Below are 23,364 nucleotides of genomic sequence, written 5' to 3' on the forward strand. Positions count from 1 at the left end.
AGACTTTCCTAATCTCCTCATTTTCAGTGAAAATAGATTATTCAGTGAGTACGGTGAAAGAGGCGCTCCGGCGTGGGCTGCTCCAAAGGCAGCTGTTTTGCATCTACCCGGCTCATGAAGGAAGGAGTGAAGAAGGTGAGCGCTTCTGCAGGAAGCTTTGTAGTTGCTCCGTGGGGAAGTTTGCAATTGCCTATGGAGCCTTTGGTCATTGTGCAGGATTGTGTGATCGGGGAGATCATTTGGGACTCACAGCTGATCGCTTCTAGAAAACCTTTGTGTAGTAGGCAATAGTTTTCTCCTCTTGTCTTCAGGCACTTATGGTTTTTAAGGACAGAGAGGAAGAATGCAAGTTTATAGTTATACATCAAATGCTGACAAGGAAGGTGTGGCTCAGTCCCTGGCAGTGTTGAGTGCTCCATCTTCCATCATGTGTCAAGATGTGAGTGTACCTGAACTTGGAGACAACATCAAGTTTATCTCATGGGATTTGGTATACTGGAATTTTATTTTCTGTTATAGTTCTGCCCAGTGATGTTGGCCATGAGACCAGTTGTCTTTCTCATCCTGTTGTCCCACTCACATGATCCAAGGACTTCAAAAATTTGAGGGATGTAGTGGGTGGGGAGAAAATTTCTTTCATGGAGACATTTAGGAAGTTCCTAGACTGCACAGGCTGTGATTCTTTAGGTCTGCAATTGTTCATAAATTCATAGAAATGTGGAAAGCGACTCAGATTTTCTTCTTTTTTTTTTCAGAATTAGTAGTACATATCTGCTTTTTAAATGAAAACTTCCATTCATGTAGTGAGCGCATAAGTTTTAGTATGAGTGTAATAAAGATTGAAATGCTTTTTATACCCACTTTATATGCATCCAGGTGGAGCAATCAGAGAAATATCGTAGCCAGATTAATTACAGCAACACTCAGCTGTATAGTTTTATTAAACATGGTAGCATATGGCATCTAAGCAGTGTTTCAAGAATACTGTTAAAATCCACAGTAGTTTGTGAACTATTGCAACTTAACTTTTAATACTCCTTTTTTATTCTGTTGAAAGAGTATTAGATTTCCCCAGTGTTTTTTGCGATGCTACTGTACTGTTTAGCTGAGCTAGACTACTCATAAACAGTATAATTAAATTCATATAACAGGTAAGCAAGTCTCTTTGTCAAGGCAGAAGGTAAAAACAACTGAATTTTTTAGCTCTCTGCAGTTTGTAATACGAGCTTGCCTGAACATTCACTCTGTCTTCCGCTAATGCAGATGCTGTGCTACTTTTTATGAGTTCAAAACAAGAATTCATAAGCTGTTTTAAAACTTTTTTCCTTGTACTTGTAAGTTATGTTCTGGTTCTTCCTCCTCTTCTCTTTTTCACACTGAAGAAATATGGATGTCAAGAGTAGAAATTATTTACTTATGAATCGCCAAGCATTGGAAAAAGACATCAAGACTTCCTATATTATGGATCGTATGATTTCTGACGAAGTGCTAACATTACAGGAGGAGGAGAGAGTAAAACAACAGGTAGAACTGTCTCTTGCTGTTTTTTATCTTCCTAGTCTACTCACGTGTTATGTCATTGTTTTAAAAATAGTAGTTGCTGTCTGTCTCATTTCTGGATTCAGGAAATTCTTAAACATATGCTTAGCATGCAGTTTTTATTGCACTTCATAGTATTGAGTTAAGGGCTTGGTCAAAGTTGAAGGCTGTTTCTGGAACTATAAGTGGTCTATAATTGACAGAGTGATAGATTAGACAAGTTCTAAGGCCTCTTAGTTCTATATAATATCAATTTTAATGTTTTGTTGGTTTTGGGGGTGTTTTTTTATTCCCTAGAATACACAGAAGGAGCGAGCAGCAATGCTAATAAACATTATTCTTACAAAAGATAATAATTCATATAGATCATTCTATAATGCACTACTTCATGAAGGATACTGTGATCTTGCTGCACTTCTTCAGGACGGCATCCCTGCTGTCTCCTCTGGTAACAGAAAGAGTTCGATGGATGGAATGACTTCACACGGTCAGTGTAACTACAGCAATCTCTGTGCATGAAAATAAAGACTAATTGCCTTTTTTATTCCTTCGTAAGTGACTGTCTGTAATACCTGTTCCAGTGAAAAAGGAGTAGTTGGTGTGTTCACTTGTTTTGGTGTTGTAATAGTTGTAGTGGTAGTAGTATTTTCTGTATTTTATATATTTAATATGTCAGGCAAGTTAACAACAGTTTACTTTTGTAGCTTATCTGGAAAATGTTCATATAATTAATGTGTATTTTAAGAGGGAAACCTGAAGCTCTCACAATTTTCTCTAAATTGTAACATTTTTGTTGTATGTGAAAGAAAGATTTACTGTATGTATTAAAGTTGAATTTAACATAAAGTGTTGTAGCCTCCAAAATTTTTATGCTTATCTTGAAGAGAGGTCTGTAGTCTCTCAGCCTACATTCCAATAGCTGATCTAGTTATTAGGTTGTTAATTCTCTCCACCAGATGTTTTAGTTACCCTACATAAATTCCCAACTTTTACCTATTTTGTCATCTGTATCATCTTTGACTGACATGAAATAAATTGGTAGTTTCTAGTGGAAGGAGCTGTCTAACTACATATAAGTAACTGCCATATTTACTGGCACGCTACATTTTAAGACGTTTCACAGGCATGTGGAATTTTGATTACCCAAGTAAGAATTAGCAGAGTTTATCAGTATAATACGGCACTGCATATGGCCACTTTGTGATAAAGTGCGCATTTTCTTTCCTGCTATGCTTTACCTGCTCCTTTGCAAGTCATGCTATCTTAGCTTAAATGAAAGGAAGTCTTGCTTAAACCACAATGCTGTGCTGTTGTTAATTCCTAAGTAAAAGCCTTACAAAGCACGCTTTCTTTTCTGCTGCATCCATGCGTCACTAACCTGGCTGAGAAAGTGACTTGATTTTGGGGTATAGCAGAGCTCTTGTGTTTACCACAGTTTCTGCTGGAGCTGTTAATTATCTTTTCACTTCTAGGGATTGATCTAACTAGCTTGCCTTGTATGTAGTTAATAATTGGAACACTACTGTAAGTGGGAGGTTAGTTGCCTGTTAAGTAATTTATTTCTAAAAAACAGTATTTTTTCAGTATTTGGTGCTGTGAGTCGAGTAGTTTTCAGAACATTTGTATGGGACATGAGGTGGGGGTAGTGTTGTTGGGGTGGGGAGTTGTTCAGTTTGGTTTGAAGAGGCATCACATTTAGAAGTTATTTCTCATTTTCATGTTTCTCATTTTTTAACTTCAGTTAAGACAGTTCTCTGTGAAGGAGGTGTACCACAGAGACCAGTTGTGTTTGTCACTCGGCCAGAACTGGTAGATGCTATTAAACAGAAGCTGTGCTGCTTGGGAAGTGATCCAGGCTGGGTCACGGTTTATGGAATGGCAGGTTGTGGGAAGACTGTCTTAACAGCAGAAGCTTTAAGGGATCATCATCTCTTGGAAGGTACTTTTAGAAAAACATGTCTATTTTTTACAGGTGTATGCGTATTAGACATACATGGTGAAGTATCATATGTAATCTTGAAAGTAATTTAGGAATTAGGTTTCTAAATTCCTTAGGTGCTTCTGAAATGTTTCCTTGCAACTCGCAGGTTTCATAACCATTCAGTGCTCTAGGTCACTAAGTCTTTTATGAATTTATGAGAAAAGATTCCGAATAGCTCTTTACTTTGGATTCTGCTTTGGCTTATGAGAGTAGAAGCATCATATCTAATTTTGGGCATTGCTCATTGAGTCGTTAGACTGTTCTCCTTGTTACATGAGTTTAAAAAATCTTACTCTAACTTTTGCATATATTTTTATAATGGCAAGCATTTGTGGATTGATTACACTAGTATCACTTTAGCGTAAAGCAGATCAGAAGTGAAACCATTTAATGATTATTCTTCCCCCACCATAGGACACTGAGGAGAAAGAGGGACTTGGGCATTAGAAAACTTGATCTAGGGATAGAGACTACAGCATCTTCTGCTACAGCTGACTCTTCTAGATGCCTTCTTGTTCACCGTTTTGGGATGATATTCACATACCAAACTCTGAACTCCTGTAGTAGTAGAGCATTATAAAAGTAAATGTTAAGTCTGACTACTAGGAAGGTGAATGTGGCAGGGATTGTAAAGGGATAGGCAGGAAGGCATACAGAGAGGAAGGGTGACAGCATCAGTGATGGTGTGAATTCTCTGTGGGAACTTGCCCTATAGAACCTGTTCTTTGAAAAATAGTGGTCTTGTAGAACCATCCTTCTGTGTTAATGGTGAATTTGTAAGGCTGGTTTCCAATAGGCTATAAAATTTTATATTTTAATTGAAATTGAGTTATTGATTGCTATAGTAAGCTGCTATTAAATATTTCTGATATTAAGTGTATAGCATGATTAGTATTGCTTTTCTTGTTAGGTTATTTTCCAGGAGGAGTTCACTGGGTTTCTGTTGGAAAACAGGACAAAGCAGGACTCCTAATAAAACTTCAGAATCTCTGCAGTAGATTAGAACATGACTCCGCTCTTTCACAAAGACCACCACTTAACATTGAGGAGGCTAAAGATCGTCTTCGTTTGCTGATGCTACGCAAATATCACAGGTTATGTCAGTAGAATAAACCACTATTTTTTTAACTGATAAAACTTTGCAGATTATCTTTGGTCTCATCATCTAAGGTGTCTGTGTTGTGCTTACATATCTCTCTGGTGTGTATTTTTGTTTTTAATACTCTTCTTGCTTCCCCTTTTCCTGTTTTACTGCAAATAATTAGGAAGTGTTACTCAGGGTGAAGCTATGAGTAGTTCTAGAAACTTAATTATTTAATAAGCATTCCTGTTAAAATTTTCAAAATTACTGACTTACATATGATAAAAGAATAAGTAAGTTCAGATAAGTGTACAAAAATTGAAAGGTAAATAGATGCTAGTGGCAGATGTGTAATACAATACTGTATTTGTGTACCACAAACTGAGTCATTTATGGCTATGATAGTACTCTTGTAAACCCCTTTGATTTATCAAAAAGTGTTAATAGCAAAAGTGTATAAAAATGAGATATGGGTATCCAAGACATATGCAACTTTGTGGCATAATGTGTATCCTTCATAAAGAATAAAATCCTAATTTATAATCATTGATATCATAGGCATCATTTAGCTGAAGAAAAAATGTCTTGGCATGCTTCAGTGACAATTGGACAATTTAACTAGAGACTGGTGTAGCTTGAAAAGTCTATTCCTTAAGACCAAAAAAGGGCAGTACATGTAAAAAAGTTGTAAGATCTGGTTTCAGTAACTTTTCTGTCCTCCACAAAGCACACAGAATGCAAATAACTGCTATTTTGTTTCATAAATGTATTTGCTAGCCAATCCTTTTGACTTCTTGCTCCCTTGGAACATTTTAAAACCAGTTTTGAGTAACTTCCCTGTTAGATACAGGTAGGTACATTATTATGGTGAGATTCTGTATAGTAACCTAGAAATGTGACTAGCCATAGGATTTGAATAGGTAGTCACTATAAAATGTTGCTTATGTAAAAAGAACCTCAGCATCTGAGACAATTCCCTCATAAGAGGAATAAGATAATTTACTTATTTATATGAAGAATTTCTTCAGTGATACATTTGTAAATTCTGAAAATTTTCTTTCATTATTAAGATTGTAATACTGTATTTTAGCACTGACAGCTGATCTGAAATCTACCATATTTCTTCTTGCATTAGATCTCTTTTGATCCTGGATGATGTTTGGGATTCCTGGGTATTAAAAGCATTTGATAATCAATGTCAGGTTCTTATCACCAGCAGGGACAGGAGCGTGACAGATGCTGTGGCAGGTAAGGAGCAGTTTTCTGTCCTGCACCACGGGTTTTGTGTGTATATGTATGCAATTTGTTCCTGTGATTTTTTTGTTGTTTTTTTTTAAAGAATCTGATAAAATCTGTGTCTGTCAACTTGTGCACAAGTTTTAAAATTCTGCCCTGCAAGACTTTATGCTCTTTGTGAAGAAAATGTTATATATTACCTTGAAAGTTGTATGTCTACACTGATGATTGCAATGATTCTCAGCAGGATGAATTAACCTCTGCAACACTGCTGCTATAGGGTGATTATACTATTAAGTAGTCAGTGCTACAATGTGCCCATAATACATTTCTAATTCTTAGATTATAGTCTAAATTTTTTGTCTCTATAAGGCAAACTTGATTCTGATAGTGGAATTTATAGTCTTCTTGGTACTAAGCATATAAAAAAAACTATACAAAAAATCATGAGCTAGGTCCTTTGCTCCAGATTTTGCTTGGAAAATACTCTCAATTTCATAGGATTTTTTTTTTTTTCTAATTTTTCCATGTTTCTGTGTCTAGGCAATAAATACGAGGTTCATGTGGAAAGTGGATTAGCACATGAGAAAGGACTGGAGATTTTATCCCTATTTGTGAATACGAAAATATCAGAATTGCCAGAACAAGCTAACTGCCTTGTAAGAGAGTGCAAAGGTATACTTACCACTCTTAAAACATTTCATTTAGCACTGAATGTATGTTTTTCTTCTAGGTTTTGACTTAAAAATGGAGGAGTGAACATGCTTTAATACTGTGCACCTTAAGTAAAACAGAAATGCTGTGTAAATACTTTTTAACTAAATAGGAGTGTTTCATATTGATTTTCAAGCAGTTTTTTTCAGAGTATCTTCTCCCTGATCCCCTATTAACACTTGATTTTGGTGAGTTTTCAGATGTCATGTTTTGTTTGTCTCTTCTCCACACCTCAAGAATTTAATCAACATGTTGGGAAAATTATCTGATTTATTCAGTCTCTTGACTAACCATGGGATTGTGTTCCTGAAAACCTCTAAGATTAATTTAATCTTTTCCTTCAGGTTCTCCTCTTGTGATATCCTTGATAGGTGCATTGTTAAGAGACTTCCCTAGTCGCTGGGAATACTATCTCAAACAGCTGCAGAATAAGCAGTTTAAAAGAATAAGAAAATCTTCTTCTTATGATTATGAAGCCCTTGATGAAGCAATGTCCATAAGTGTTGAGCAACTGAATGACAATTACAAGGACTACTATAAAGACCTCTCTATCCTCCCAAAAGATGTTAAAGTACCTACTAAGGTAATAGCAGCAATGTAGAAATCCCAGCATTTTTAGTGAGGTACAACAAATAACTTTAAAGAATCCATATAATTTGTAATTGTTGTGTATAACTTCTGCTGTATGTAACGTAATAGTAATTTGCTAGATCGGGTAGGTCAGGTCCATTATTGCATCATGACTTTTATTGTCAGTAGTGAAACAAAAAAATTGCAACTGAACAAATGTATTCATAATGTTGAAGTTTAATGTGCATTCCATATACAGCTTGTAAATTAGATTGTAATTGAGCTCTCTAAAGGCTTAAAAACTGCTTTGTAAAATTTGTTTCGCTTAAGAAAAAGATAAGATCACCATAAATCAGCACACATAGACAAAAGATGGGTTAACTTGTATTATCTGTTCTGTAGTTTGGTATGGAACAATTGGTAAGTTATAGATATATTACCATTTGTAATAAACTCAGTATCTATTAGCATGTGTTTTGTTGTCAGCTAATTGGTAGCCTGTTATGATATTCATGCAAGTCATATTTCCCCTTAGTTCTGATTTTTCTGTCTTAATGTGCTTTTTTAGGTTCTCTGTATTCTTTGGGATATGGAAACTGAAGAAGTTGAAGATATACTACAGGAATTTGTTAACAAATCGCTGTTGTTCTGTGATCGTAACGGGAAGTCATTTCATTATTATTTACATGATCTTCAGCTTGACTTTCTTACAGAGAAGAATCGCAATCAGCTTCAGGTAGGGTATTGGCTGATCTATTCACTTTATTCTCCAAAGCTAGGTATTCTTCAGAAAATGTTGCTTTGTTAAATGGTCTCCAGAGTAGGTTCATAGAATAGGTCCACAATGCGGTTAAACTTAATGCTGACTAGTTAAAACAATTTATTTTCAGCTTGAAACTGTGGAGTGATTTCCTGATGGTTCCATTTGGAGCTAAGAAACTAAACAGAGAGAAGATTCTATATCCATAATTTTTCTGTCAAGACATTTCCAGCAGGAGATGGAATGTCCCACTGATAATTCCAAATGCATCAAGACCCTACCAGAATAGCAAGTTTCTTCTTCAATACAGAGAAATGCTATTTTCAATTTAAGGCAATACTTGCAGGGAGCGGACCTATAACTTGTACCAAATAAATTTATTGGTTCTGAAGGACAGGGCAAAAAGAGTAGATATGAAGAAAAGGCAAGTTATTACACTTGCTTTAGATTAAATATGTAAGGGTCTTTTTTTTGTCAGCTATCCACATTTAATGTGAAGAGTGATTTGATAGCTGTTCTCAGCCTGAGAAGGAAGGTTAACAGCTTGCTTTTCTGTCTTTTGATATCCAGAGAATGTTTCTGGAGAAGTTTTAAATGACAAATTAGGTAAAGTATACAGTTTTGGAAAGTAAGCTTTTCTTGTTTTATTAGTTGATGTACTACAATCGAGAAGTAATAGTAATATTATTCCTCAAAACTATATACGGTATAATATTAATAATACTTTCTCAATACTGAAACTAATTCATACCTTGGTATAGCGTTAACTGATAGTTAAGTGTTTTGATTCACATTGCAGGAGCTACATAAAAACATCGTAAATCAGTACAAGAAATACTACAAACTTAATACACCTGTTCCATCTCAAGAGGATTGCATGTACTGGTACAACTTCCTAGCGTACCATATGGCGGGTGCCAACATGCAGAAGGTGAGTTCTGACTAGTGCCCTCTGTTTCCCTTCTTGACCCACGTAGCCTTTCTCTCTCGCTGGCTTTTTCTCCCTTGAACCTTTCTTCTCTCAGGCTTTGGAACAGATAGGTAAACACTCAACATAAAGTCCTTTAGGCACTCCGCTGATATTCAGTGTCTGTTATGAAAACTAGTGTATTTCTACCTTTTGTGTCTTATCTTTTCAACCAGTTCTTAAGAAGTTTTTGTATTTTGTATCATAATGGCTTGTATTTTTCTTTTCCTTTTTAAGAAGCTTTGCTAAGGAATCTTCTCTAACTCTTCTTGAAAACCCAGGCTTAACTACAGTAGATGTAGTTTTTTAATGGATTTTAATAAGGCTTTTGATACTGTCCCCCACAGCATCTTTCTGGATAAGTCATCCAACTGTGAGATGAGAGGATACACTGGTGTTGCTCAGATTGCAATTTAAGGGCCAGCCCTTTTCAATATTTTTGTCAATGATTTTGAGTTGAATGCACCATTAGCAAGTTTGATGATGGTACTAAACTCGGAGGTGCTGTTGACTCTCTTAAGGGACAAGAGGCCTTTCAGAAGGACCTAGATAGATTGGAGGATTGGACAGCAATTAATGGGGTGAAATTTAAGAAGTCCAAATGCTGGATTCTACACCTAGAATGGACACAAGTATAAACAGGGAGAGGAGTGGCTGGAGAGCAGCGCTGCAGAAAGGGATCTGGTGGTGCTGGTTGACAGCAGGCTCAACAGGAGTCAGCAGCGTGTCCTGGCAGCCCAGAGGGCAAACTGCATCCTGAGGTGCATAAAGACAGTAAAACTAGCTGCTCAAGAGAAGTGATTATCTTGCTGTATTCAGCGTTGGTGCAGCCTCACTTCAAGTACAGTGTGCAGTTCTGGGCCACTCAGTTTAAGATTTGAAGGTACTTGAATGCACGCAGAGGAAGGCAACAAAGTTGGTGAGGGGGCTGAAAAGAGTGTCCTTTGAGGAGTAGCTGAGGAATTTGGAAGTGTCTGGTTTGGAGAAAAAGAGGCTGAGGGCTGACCTCATTGCTCTCTACAGCTTACTGAGGACAGAAAGTGGAGAGGGAGGTTCTGATCTCTTCTCCTTAGGATAGGACACATGGAAATGCTTAAAAGCTGCACCAGGTGAGGTTTAGGCTGGACATTAGGAAGCATTTCTCTACTGAGAGGGTGGTTCAACACTCTAACAGGCTTCCTAGAGGGATGTTCAATGCCCCAAGCCTGTTTTAAGAAGCGTTTGGGCAATGCACTTTTGATTTGGGCAAAGCTTTTGATCAGCCCTGAATTGGCCAGGCAGTTGGACTAGATGATCTTTGTAGGTCCCTTCCAAATGAAGTGTTCTATTGTCATAATTCTATTTGCAGTTTCAGATTGCCTTTTAAATAACGTTCTTTTTTTCCTAAGTTAAATGCAGCTATAACAGATTTTTTTTTTTTGTTAAATCTAAATTCAGTATCTGTTAGAAAGAACAACAGATCAGTATTAGCAGAGTGATCTTTGCTAGTCTGAACTAGAAGTTTTTTCAGAGTTTTATCTTAAACCAGGTCTTGTGTGCTTCAAGTCAAGTTCTGCTTTGTACCCCCATGTCTTCTCTGACCAGCTGTATCAAAGAGCAGTCCATAAATCACAAGCTTAGTCTTTTATACCCACAATTTCCATACCTGCCTAACATGCATGAAAGAAGGAAACTGCCTAAGTTATTAACTAGAAACAGTTGAACTGAAGCATATTAAATACCTAATGTATTTCCTGTGCTTTTCTTCTTCCTCTTAAGTAGAATCTGTTGTGAAACTTATACTCTGAACTTGGATTTCTATTTCTTGTAGGAACTCCGTGATCTTATGTTTTCTTTAGATTGGATTAGAGCTAAAACTGAATTGGTAGGGCCTGCTCATCTGATTCATGAATATGTAGAATATAGTTCAATCCTGGACCAAAAGGTATGATACTAAAAGTTAAATGATCAGTCTGTTACAAATACATTATTTTTTATTTTGTAGTTGCATTTTGTTGTATGTATGTATATATGGCAGATACGTAGAAAGCGTAAAAAACTGAAACATAAAACCAGTACTAAGTTAAACTGTAACTTGGAGAACAGAAAAATTAAGAAAACTTAGTTCCCAGTTTTAGTTGTAACTTCAGTGTGTGCCCAAGTAATTGACCATGGAACTCAGTAACTAAGGTGGAGAGCAGTGCCTAATGGTGGATGCATATAGCAGTCTGCTTTTGAGATGTAGAATTCTGTTGGCTGCTTGGAACAGTCTGTTATATTGACTGCTTATTGAGTAAATGACTGTCACCAATATTCTTTGTTTGAAAAATAAGGATAATATGCTTTCCTGAACAGGAAAATGAAATATTTCAGTCTGTCATATGTACTTGCTAATAAAACTAATTAGAAAAATAGAATTAAGTGCTTCTGTAAGAATATTAGCTGTATAGAAAATGAAAAAAAGGGGATTAGGAAATAAATCCTCTTCTGTGGTATCAGATATTCTCTGCTCTGTACATAGGGTAGCACAGTACGTGAGAACTTCCAGGAATTTCTGTCCTTAAATGGGCACCTCCTTGGACGGCAGCCATTTCCTGACATTGTACAGCTGGGTCTTTGCCAACCAGAGACATCAGAGGTGTATCAACAAGCCAAGTTACATGCTCAAAGAGAAACAGGAACATTTTATTTGGAATGGATGTAAGTAGCTGTAGTCCACCTGCTTATATGCTGATCCTTTGATGCAAGAAAATCATTTAATGTACAACACAATGTATGGCTAATATAAGCACCTTCTTAAGAACTGCTGTGTTGTTTGTTTTCTTCTTCTGGGAAAAGAAATTGAAATAAAGAACTTGTTGGAGGAGGGGACCTCTGGATATGTAAGGCCACAAATTAGTAATAATTACATGAAAATAGAGAAATATATTTACTTCTGTATTCAATGATTGTTCCTATTTAAATATTTGTAAATAACTATACAAGGATGAAAATAATTTCATAAAAAGCGTTGGAATTTCTCTAAATACTTTTTTAAAGTTAGAATTGTAGTGCAAGTTTTCCTTATGTTACAGTATGCTTTTAGGTTTTCTAGTAAAATGTATACTTTTTAAAAGAGAGCATTTGTGTTAACTTGCAAAGTTTTTTGGAAGTAGTGAGATGGGAAATACTAAAAGGCTTTGTAATCTCTATCCAGTCTTGAAATTTCTCCTATTTAAATAAATCTTTAATAATTGAAATTAAAGTAAAATATAATAATACAACAACAATCATAATAATAGAAAATAGAAAGAAGAAGGAATAAACAAGTGATGCACAATTCAATTGCTCACTACCTGCTGACTGATGCCCAGCCTGTGCAGCAATCTGGGCCTTCCAGGTGACTCCCTTCAGTTTATATACTGGGCATGACGTGGTATGGAATACCCTTTCGGCTAGTTTGGGTGAGGTGTTCTGTCTCTGCTTCCTCTCTACTTCTTGTTCCCCTCCTCACTGGCAGAGCATGAAACTGAAAGGTCTTTGATCAGGGTAAGCATTACTGAGCAATAACTAAAACATCAGTGTGTTATCAGCATTGTTCTTAGACTGAATCCAAAACACAGCACTGCACCAGCCCCTAGGGAGAAAATGAACTCTATCCCAGCTGAAACCAGGGCGTATGGTAATAACTAGGTGGCTTAATCCAGGCATACTTGAATTTCAGGTCTTCTCTTTGAATATTTGGTTGTTTCATTTTGCATAGCTAACAGAATTCTAACAAAAACTCCTGGAAATTGCACAGTTCAGAGAGTAAATCTCTAGGTAGTTCAGGGTTTTCACCTTTGGTGTGGGAAACTTATGCTGAAGAACATGACTGAAATCAGCAGAACAGAGACAGATGCTTCTGTCTCCAACCCTAGGGCAAGGTTCCAAAAATGGTTTGTAGGATATGTAGGTGAATATGCTGCTCTTTTGACCAGCAATTTTGGGTTTATTAAAATACGCAAAAGAAAAAAAAATAGTTGGCTTAGATGAGTCAGTATTTTGCAGTGAAAAATCACTTTCATTCTACAGTGCAGCTACTTTCTTTAAGATGTTTTATCCAATATTTAAATGCTAAGCCTGAAGTTTGAAGTTTGAAACTGATAACAATAAAAACTTGAAGTGCATTGATTCATTTTGACTCTAGAAAAAAAAAATAAAATCTTGTAACAATCTATTAATCACCAAAATCACCTTATTACAGTGACTTTCTGTATTAAGATCTGGCTAAACAGGATGATTATAATTGCTACTAATTCTAATTTTTTGTTGAAGTGAGGCAAGACTCATATCAGGTGTGCTAGATTCTGTACTTAATCTCCTACTGAAATGCAGTTATAGTCATATGTTAAGTATCTAGTGACAAGAATTAAGTCATCAATATGAAAATTAAGTAAGTTTATTAAGATCTAAACAAATATACAAATGTTTTTTAATAAGCTTGAAAAGGAACCTGCAGGAAACAAGAATTCTCGTGAAGAAATTTATATTTGGAAATAGCACGTATCAGATCATAAAAACATCATTAGGAAGTCTGTGTCTTGCAGTGTATCAGCTTTGCCCATAAAGTACATGTTGCTTTCTCGTGCACATGCTATCTTTCTTGGCCTCTAAGCTGTAACTATTGGAGGGTGATAATAACTCAGATTTTTTTGTTGTTTTTACCCATACTACTTCATCATAAAGGCTGAGAGGTAAGGTACAGTGGGATGGCTGGTTTGTTGTAAAGCTTACTGCTCAAGATATGAAAATGTGCTATCTTTTTATAGAAGATTTTGAATAATAGAAAGGCACTACTTGTCTAAAATCAACTGTCTTACCCTGTAGAAATAAAACATCCTTGAAAAATTTCTACCGTCTGGTTGTTCGTCCACATAGAGATGCAGTTTACCATGCCTGCTTTTCTAAAGATAGACAAAGAATAGCATCATGTGGAGCTGATAAAACACTTCAGGTAAGATACCTATGTGTGAGTGAAAAGAGATGCTGTGTACCAAATTGATAACATTTCTTAATAGACCTGTCTCTTTTCTTTTGCTGTTATGTGGAGATGTTAGGGATCTAGAACATATTGGAGAGAAATGATTGCAAATTATGTATTATTACATAAGCATCAAGTTGTGTTATTAGAATAGTATGCAGCATCTTCTAGTTTGAAAGTTAAACTCAGATTTCAGAGAATATATGAATATGAGCCTAAGTAATGCACCACAGCATGTTTAATATTTGCTTGCAAAAATGTTATTTCCAGTCACAGTAAACCTTTGTAGAACTGAGAAACACCAAGACTTTTAGTTACAGGTTTGCTATTTCTGTGGGATAGTAATGAACATTATGTAACTTCAGTGCTTAATTAGTAAATTGTCTTATGCAAAAGAGAAATTTGGGGAGAAAAATTAAATCCTGAAGCTGAGGGCAGTATTAGGTTGGAAACAGGCCTGAAGTGCTTAGGAAGTGGATTAAGGGAGACAGAGAGGAAAGTGACTAATACAAATTTGCCAGCAGTCTGCCTGGAGGGGAAGCCAGCTCTCAAGAAACTAGCAATCAGCCAGTAACCTGGTAAAGCATCCGTATTCCAGACAGCCAAAGGTAAGGGAAAAGAACAACTCTTCTGCAAGCCTTTGGTGTTGTTTTGGATGCTTGATAAATTGAGTACTAAAGTAATAACATTAGTGGCGCTTAGTTGCTGTTCATATGGCTACTTAATGTATTGTTACTGTGGTTTTATTTACTTTTTTATTTGCTGGCTTCTACAATATTATGATCATGGCATCCACTTGAGCTGCCTGATGGATGTGTACTGATTTTATGCTGTGCTGAAGTTACTGTGCTGGGCTTCTGTAGTAAATGTCCTCATTATTGAGAGAAGGTTGCTTATTTTTATCTTAATTTTCTACCCAAGAAAGTAAAATCTGTGGATTGCATATAAACTAAACTTTTCTTGATGAAGTAATAGGAAAGCTAGCAATAATCCTTTTTTCATTCTTTAACTTTGAAGTTATTAATGTTTTTTCTAATAGTGGCCTAAGCTTTTCAGTTTTCAAGCTATTCCTACTTTTTCTGTAAAATAAAATTAAAAAAATCCTATATTAAGAGCATGTGCTCTGCAGAATTTACTGTAAATGTACATTTCCTGTTACTTCATTATTTGTGTTCTTATTTGAATAAATACTAACCGTTTTGTTATCACTGATGCTCCTGTTCAATGAAAAAATGAAAGGAAAAAAGCAGGAACTTCACAATTGTGGTATCCTGGAGGCTGCTGTCAAGAACACCTTGTGATTTCTTTTAATAGTTAAGATTATGTAATCTAAGGAGGAAAGGATGACCTGATTGCCCTTCCCACCACCCCACACCCCCCACCATTGTAAAGTCAGATCCAGAATGTTGGGATTTTGATTAAGATGTGACACTTTTCTCCAGCTGTCCTTCTATTGCCTATGACTAGCTCAAGACTGAGACTTGCGTCATCCTGTACAGTTCTTCACAACTTTTTCCTTGTTTATTCCCCTAATCATCAATTTCTGCTGAAGTTATTACTTTCCACTAAAGGGTGTTACCTATATATACACCTGGATTTTATACTTTGAAGAATAGTTTAGATTTTGTTAATAGATACAGTGTTTTGCAGATACTACTAGAAAGTACTAAGAAAGGACATGGACTATGCTCAATGATTAAGTGTAGGAAAAATCATTAATGAAACATTTCATACACAGTATTTTTTAAAAAATTTTTACTTTTTCTCTCTAATAATTTCTCTCACCCTTACAAGATTGAAGCTCAAATTAAATATTTGTATAATTATTATGTTTGTTTCCCTAAAATTATAAATACTTTCAAAAATTAAATTTATGGAGAGCTTTTATAAAAAGAGCTGTTTAAGAGAAAACAGACTTGTATTTGTATTTTACAATTGTATGTGAGTTGTAAGATTTTGTTGTCTATTGTTTTAGGTGTTTAAAGCAGAAAGTGGAGAGAGACTTCTGGAGATAAGTGCCCATGATGATGAAATACTTTGCTGCGCTTTCTCTGCAGATGGTGAATTTATAGCAACTTGTTCCACTGACAAAAAAGTGAAGGTAAATAAATTCAGAGCAGACAATTTTTTTCAAATTAAGAATTTTAATTTCAGTTTTAATCAAATCAGGCAGAGCAGATTATGAAGACTAAAGGGTTTTTTTAACTGTCTTAAATCTTACATGGCTAATTCACCGTTAGCAAATATAAAAGCCCCATTCACTACAAAACATAAAAGATGCTTGATGTTTACATCATGCAGCATTACAATTTATTTTACTTCTATTAGATGGTTCTCTCTAAGTAGAACATTATGTGAGTCCAGTTCTTTCTGTAACATGAGGTGAATGTATCCAAAATTCTTTTTCCATGTTTTTTTTTTGTTACATGTGAATTATTTGCAATTTTTAATTCCTATTTGTAGGAATTTTATTTTCTATTGTAGCAAAACCTTTGTGAAATTCCAGTATTTATAAGATTCTAATCTGAATTATGCCCTTTCCCCTTGTAACTTATTTTTTCTAAGTGTAAATATGTATGCTTTCCTTTTATTTTCAAAACATTTTTGAAGTGTTAAGAATGGTTTAGGGCTTCATCTGTATTTCAGCATAGTTTACAGATTTTTTTTTTTTTAAATGAAGTACTTTAAACATATTTAAAAGTCTTTTTCATCCTTCAATTTTGTCTAGATCTGGAATTCAAGAACAGGCCAATGTAGGCGCGTTTATGAAGAGCACTCAGAGCAGGTCAATTGCTGCCAGTTCAGTAACAGTAGTGGTCAGTACCTTTTAGCCACCTGCTCAAATGACACTTTCATCAAAGTAAGTGGAGAAGTTTGAGGTTGGTCTCATGCTGCTTATTATAACATTATAATATATAAATATATTTAAACACTGTAAATTATTTATTTTTTTTTAATGAGCCTGGTAGAAGAGAGATAGCAGCAGATTGAGCCTACTAACAACAGCTCTGTAATCGTATTTCTGTGAGGCAGAACAGGAGGGGTGTTTGTCCTCAGCGAAGGAGAACGGGCAGTTCCTCTACTGGTAGGGCATGAAGGTGAAGGCTTTAGCAAGACTTTTAGATGGTGGTACGGGAATGGGACAACATAGGAATGAAATACCTGATTAAAAACAGCATAAGAAAAATGAAAGCAGAAATTTACGATTGAAAACGTGAATAATGTAAAAAACTGGATGCTGAAAGACTGGGGAGGGAAAGTATTATGGAAGTGTAGCAGCTACATTTATTTATGAAATTGATTTGGCATAGTAAAGAAATGAAGGTGGAAGCCAACAAAATAACAGTATTCAAAGCAAGGGGTTTGTCATGTTAACCATCTGGCACTGTTCAGACTGGGAGGCTGCATCTGAGGGAAGGGGGAAACCAGAAGAACCAAGTAAGACCTATACTGTGGCAAATAAGAGTGCAATTTCACAGTGCAACTAAGCGAATTGTATAGCTAACTGGCACTGAAGATGTCTTGGCTGTAAATAAAATACTTGTCTTTGTTGCAGTGCATGTGCTGATCTGCAGTAGTGTGGTTCAAGGAGCCAGCTCTGCAAATACTTCTGTGTGGTGGGATCAGTTTTCTGCTTGGTTTAGTTCCCTGTAGTGGCTCCATTGCCCAGTTCCAGTGCAAGGGAACTGCTGGGAGTAGACAGCAAAGAGTGATGAAATTGTTAGTGAGACAACTGTCACTTCCAGCTGTAGCTAGGAGGAATAGAGATTTTAGGATTTTAGACAGTGTTTGACACTTTTCATTTGTATTGAATGTCAGAACTGACATATGCACAATAATCAAAAGGGCCTGATTTTTTTTGTTTTTTGTTTTCAGAGAACACCATAAAAGTGACAGTTCTTGTTTTGAGTTCTCACTTGAACTCTCAAATGTACTATTTGTTTAAATTACTTTTATTTATATAGGAAAAAAGGAAGGAATTTGGGCATGAAGAAAGGAAGCCTGGGCTATAGACTTAGAAAACTGTGTGTGTGAGAGGGGTGGTGAGAAGGAGACCTAAACAAACACATGGAAGTGTTCAAGGCCATGGGTGGGGCTTGGAGCAACCTGGTATAGTGGAAGGTGTCCCTCTCTATGGCAGGAGGGGTTAGAACGAGATTATCTTTAAGGTTGATTCCAACCCTAAGCCATGCTATAATTCTAGGATTCTTCTAACTTTGTTAGTATGGATGTGGCAAGGATGATATTCAGACTGGCTAAGAGTAACCCAAGAGATTTAATTTTTGTTATTACGTGTAAGTTACAGAATTCTGAACTTTAAAGTTGAAAGGGGAAGAGGCAAGAGGAAGCTTCTTCCTCGGTTGGAGGAAACTTTCAGTAACTTTCTGCTGTTCAAGGGCGTTGTCTGCACTGTACAGGAAGTTTAACTAGTTGTATGTAATTCTTATGTTAATAGTTTCATGCACATTAGCAGATGGAGTTAAATGTGGGGTAGTGCAGGGCATAACATCAAATCCATGAGGATGTGGGTAAAACTAAAAAAAAAATAGTTGAAGTTTTAGTTGTTAGTGAATGATTTTGAGAAGAGCATGAACAGTCTGTCTTTGAATAATTCTTTAATATGATGATATTTATATGTTTATTTCTCATGCAGATTTGGGATTTGAACAAAAAGTATTGTAGAAATACAATGATGGGTCATGAAAATTCTGTCAATCACTGTAGATTTTCACCAGATGATGAATATGTTGCTAGCTGCTCAACAGATGGAACAGTAAAGGTACAGAGTGTATTTTAAAATCATGTGTTTGTGTTGATGATGGCTTTGGGTTTTTTTTTTGGTATAAAATATATAAGCAAATATGTGTGAGAAAACTTTGTGTCTGCATGATCAGCTTTAATGAATTAAATCCTGAAACATTTGATTAATGGTCCCAGATTAATGCAAGATGGCTTGTCCAGTACCAGCAAAAAAGTTGGGTGCCTGTAACTAAATCCTAGCTAGTCTCAGTTTGAATCCTTCACTTTTTCACATTTTACTTTTTTTCCTTTAATGTACTTTGTTAAGAAAACTGGATGTGTGTGTGTGAACCTTGTTTGTTTTAAATTAGGAAGTTTTTAGGTTAATTGAAAGTTCTGTTATCTCTGTCAATGAATCATCTGTAAACATAAAAGCAATTTCTATGTGTTATTTTTCATATATGTACTAGAAGTGACTTGAGAGGCTTATGTGTTTTTCCCTAGAGTGTTAAGTATTCTTTTTATTGCCTTTGGTTGCAACAGAACTACGCTATTTCAGAATTGCAGTTCTTAAAACACTTGTTACTTTTCTGTATTGTTGCTAAATCAGGAAAGAAGAGTTGCTTTAGCTGCTGTTATTCAGAAGGAAAATTGTAGTGGAGACAACAGAAGTAGTAGATTTTTGGCAGGTCCCTCAATGAAATTAAGGTGCAAAGCTAAATGTATGCCACATTTCTTATCGCGAGGGGACTTTTAATAAAGAGTTGCTGAGCAGGTTTATTTTTTTGTTTTATTCTTTTGTTAAGTAGATATTGAGACAGGATTGTAGCTGGAATGAGGGAACACAGGGAGAGGGTTCTGCTACAGTGTAAGCCTTTGTTGGGGTTTTGTTTATTTTTTTCCAGTTTGTGGTTTTTAGTTCTTTTTGTCTAAGCCTTCTGGGTTTGTGAATATTCTAATGCTTTTTCTTGACCAGGGAATGTAGCAAAGGCTTTCTTTTTCATATTCTAACCCCCCACCCCTCTTCTTTCTTAGAAGTGACTGGGAGTTAGCTCTCCCCTGTTGAATTCTGTATCGACATTGGTGAAAAGAGGTTTTGTGTATTTCCTTTACTTTTTACTGCAGCTTTGGGGAGTACGCTCAGCAAATGAACTGAAAAGTATTGAGATAAAAGACTTCTTCAAGAATGTAGATGAGCAACCAGATGATGTGGAAGTTTTAGTAAAATGTTGCTCTTGGTCCAGAAATGGTGACATGATTTTGGTGGTAGCCAAAAATAAGCTTTTGGTAAGTACCTTACTTGAATAATTTTTTTGGAGGTAGTATATTTCAATTAAATATTGGTAGTATGTTTCAATTACCTAGAAATTATGATTAAAGATAAAATTCTAGTCCATTAAGATGTTTCACATATAAGATGCATGATTTTAAATGTGTGTAAAGTAAAAATACGTGGCCAGCAAGCTCATTGACTGAGAGGAATACCTTCTAAATTCAAGAATGAGCACTGTTGAATATACAAGCTGTTTGTCTCTAGTGAAGTTACTCAAACTGAGTGCTAACTACTGTGATTCTGTGTTCACAGCTTTTTGGTGTTAAAACATGGGATTTGTTAACACAAGTCATCATGAGTTATCACAGTACAATCCAATACTGTGACTTTTGTCCTGATGATGAGTTAGTAGCAGTTGCTTTGTCTCACTGTTCTGTTGAGGTAAGTGATTGCCTTTTCTACAGTATACCTGGAAAAACTACTTGTAACGTAAAATGTTACATTTGTCTTAATAGTTTCTTGTATGCAGAGGTGAAAGAAATGTAGCTATATTAGCAGGCTTTCAATGTACTTCATTCTGTCTAATTTTCATTCGCTTCTGGTATATGAAATATAAGTTGGGAAATAATGTTTTAAAGTTGTATGTCATTTTGGACAACAGAACTCATGTTTATACAAAAACAATAGTCCACTAAATTTATTTAAAGTTACTGTTTTCACTCTAAGGAGTATTCCTTAGAACAAACCAAGCTCTACCATATGGTGCTACAAGAATGTGGAAACTCACTAAAAAGGAATGAAATATCTAGAGTAACTTTGGGACTAGCATGGCTTCAGCAAGCCTGTACAACTATTAGTTTTGGATTTGGGGGTCGTGGTTTTTTTTTTTTGTTGTTGTTGCTTGTTTTTTTGGGGGGGGTCAAGTTGAACTTGCATTTTTTTACACTGTGAGTGATTTTTTTTTCTTTTTTGCTTCCCCCCCCCCCCTTAAAATTATAGCAGTCAAAGAGGCTGCTGATTCAGTTTCCTTGTCCACCAAAATGTGATAATCAGGCAGAGTTCATTACCTCTGACTTCAGAATGAGAAGAAAGAAAATACTAGAAAAATAGTAATTAAGTATACTGCTTCTTGTTTTGCATTGTTTTCCTGTAATTTACATTCTAAATCCGTTTGAATTCTTCTTTCATATTTTTATTGTAGTTATGGAATATTAAATCTTTATCAAAAGTGGCATATTGCAGGGGACACATGAGCTGGGTTCATTGTGTGACATTTTCACCAGATGGATCTTTATTTCTGACATCATCTGATGACCAGACAATACGTGTAAGATGTCATCTTTCCATTCTGAAAAAAAGTGAATTTATATTATCAAATTACACATCTACAGAGTTGTTTTTTATAAAAATGTCACATATAATATATACATAATATATTGTTATATTTAGTATTTATGTTCACTTATAGCCAATATATATTTAGTTATTTGTTACAAAATTATTTAGATATACAGTAAAATGAGCTTGTTTTTTTACTTTGCTTACTATTTAGATAAATTTACTGTATATCTATGGGATTTGTGAAGTCCAGTAGCCATTCAAGAGTAATTGTAACCTATCTTGTTTTAGATATTATTTAAATAAGTAATTGTGACGTTTTTAAAGGATCCTAGCACACTTGAAGTTGCTTTCATTGTTAAATGTATTTGCATGTTAATAGTCAGGATAGTTTTCTATAATTGTAACGCCTCATTAAAACTTTACTGTGAAAGCAGAAATACAGTTTACAAAAGTAACCTTTCTTTTTCTTCTAATTGAACACTTACAGTCTTTAAATTTTGAAAGCAATTGAAGTATAGAAACCTCTACTTGGTAACTTTTGTAATTGGATCTTAACATTATGCTTTGGATTAGAAAATTGTAGACTTTATAGACTCGAAACACAGGGGAGTCAGCTAGTCATCCTGAAAAAAATTAGTTCTGTTTCATCCATTGGAATCGCCATAGTAATTGCATAACCTTACCTTGTAAATGAAAATAGCAGAAAGATAATTTTCACTAATTTTAAAACTCAGTGTTACTTGTAAGTTTATAAGTCTTTGGCTTACAAGTAGTCTTACTCAGCCAGTTTTGTATTTTGTTCTTTAATAAAGTTAGTGAAATACTTTTTCTTCAACAGATTTGGGAAACAAAGAAGGTATGCAAGTCTTCTGATGCTGTGCTAAAAAGTGAACTAGATGTTGTATTTCACAATGATGAAGTGATGATTTTGGCAATTTACAATCAGAAGCATTTACAAGTAAGCTGTATTTCTCAATATGTTAATACCTTTGAATTTCATCTGCGAATGTCAGGAAATGGAGGAAGCACTGCAAGTACTGCTTGTCCATTGCTGTCAACACTTGAATTTGTAGCAAATAATTCCTAATGTGTGATAGCATTTTTATATCTAGAAATTCTGCCTAGTTTAGTAAGCAAAAAATGAAGTTTGAGGGGAAATTTTCACACAGATGTCAAAACTGAAGCTGGATGCAGAGGAACAGAACTGTTTTCATGACTGGGGAAGCTGTGGACCCTCCGGGTGGCTCAGATGTGCACAGCAATATGTAATGTGTGCAGCATGTATAGACCAGGTGTTAACACAGCACATGTACATGATGCTCAGAACTGCTGTGTAATAGCTGAATCAATCATCTCAAATTGGGGGAATGAAAGGTGTGGGCCCAAATCTGCCAGTAGCCTTAGGAGAGCTTGGCATCCTGAATTGTAAAATCTGTAGCAACTACTATGTAATCTTGTAGTCTGGCTCTCATTTGAATTAGTAGACCTGATCTGTTTGTTTGTGATTAGTATATCCCTGTTGTAACTTTACCTGAACTATTTTCTAGAGGAAATGGTGCTTAGATTTTCTACCCTAAATAACAATATTCTGACATCCTGTAGCAATATAGTAATGAGAGAAGACTCCACCCTAGAAAGAAAATAGATTTTCTTTTACCCTTGCACAAGAAAAGAAATTGACTGAAAAGACAAATTGCGGTTAAGCATGTGTACTGTAGTTTAACAATATTTCTCTGCTATCACATTTCTAAAAGCATTCCTTCTTGCAGTTGTGGTGTTTTACCCTATGTAATTTGTAATCTCTCAGAATTGTGGTTCTAGTCACCTTTCAATTTACAGTATGTTATTTTTTAAACACTTCACACTGGTAGCTTTCTAAACTTAACCTTTGGAAATCATTGTATTCTAAAGACTTCTGTCTTCTCCCTCCTTCCCCCAATTGGGAATTGATTTGAGAGTGATACTGAGTTGAGTTTTGGTGTATTATATGTGCTAGTAAATTTAAAGTCATGCTTAGAGGATACACTTAAAGGATTTTATGCTCCATTTGGCATGTGTTGTATAATCTGGCTGGCAAGGTAAATAAATGTGAGTGTGGAGCTCACTATATGGCTTTTGAAATTTGGGAGTAGTATTTTGTTTCCTCTAGTCAGACAAACTTTAAAAAGCCTTCTAATATTG

General features: G+C 35.4%; 1 protein-coding gene across 4 annotated transcripts in view; it reads left to right on the top strand.

Annotated features, from left to right (window-relative positions):
• The first annotated feature begins 19 nt into the window (after positions 1–19).
• APAF1 (apoptotic peptidase activating factor 1) overlaps positions 20–23,364 on the top strand; it is a 30,539-nt gene continuing 7,194 nt past the window's right edge. For 2 of the 4 annotated variants that reach the window (XM_057425162.1, XM_057425187.1), the window contains exons 1-20: positions 20–135; positions 1,383–1,524; positions 1,837–2,026; positions 3,281–3,496; positions 4,431–4,614; positions 5,737–5,849; positions 6,381–6,512; positions 6,896–7,134; positions 7,690–7,857; positions 8,681–8,812; positions 10,659–10,772; positions 11,349–11,527; positions 13,676–13,802; positions 15,805–15,930; positions 16,558–16,689; positions 18,484–18,609; positions 19,695–19,856; positions 20,155–20,283; positions 21,044–21,169; positions 22,022–22,141. In XM_057425162.1, the coding sequence (XP_057281145.1) occupies positions 1,387–1,524; positions 1,837–2,026; positions 3,281–3,496; positions 4,431–4,614; positions 5,737–5,849; positions 6,381–6,512; positions 6,896–7,134; positions 7,690–7,857; positions 8,681–8,812; positions 10,659–10,772; positions 11,349–11,527; positions 13,676–13,802; positions 15,805–15,930; positions 16,558–16,689; positions 18,484–18,609; positions 19,695–19,856; positions 20,155–20,283; positions 21,044–21,169; positions 22,022–22,141 (2,853 nt within the window). In that variant the 5' untranslated portion in view covers positions 20–135; positions 1,383–1,386. The remainder of the gene's footprint in view (positions 136–1,382; positions 1,525–1,836; positions 2,027–3,280; positions 3,497–4,430; positions 4,615–5,736; positions 5,850–6,380; positions 6,513–6,895; positions 7,135–7,689; positions 7,858–8,680; positions 8,813–10,658; positions 10,773–11,348; positions 11,528–13,675; positions 13,803–15,804; positions 15,931–16,557; positions 16,690–18,483; positions 18,610–19,694; positions 19,857–20,154; positions 20,284–21,043; positions 21,170–22,021; positions 22,142–23,364) is intronic. The other 2 variants (XM_057425170.1, XM_057425179.1) reach the window with 2 other exon arrangements.

This window comes from Pezoporus wallicus, unplaced genomic scaffold, assembly GCF_028554395.1.
Source record: "Pezoporus wallicus isolate ANWC-B61680 ecotype Strahan unplaced genomic scaffold, APGP_CSIRO_Pwel_v1 scaffold_3294, whole genome shotgun sequence".
Classification (NCBI taxonomy): Eukaryota; Metazoa; Chordata; class Aves; order Psittaciformes; family Psittacidae; genus Pezoporus; species Pezoporus wallicus.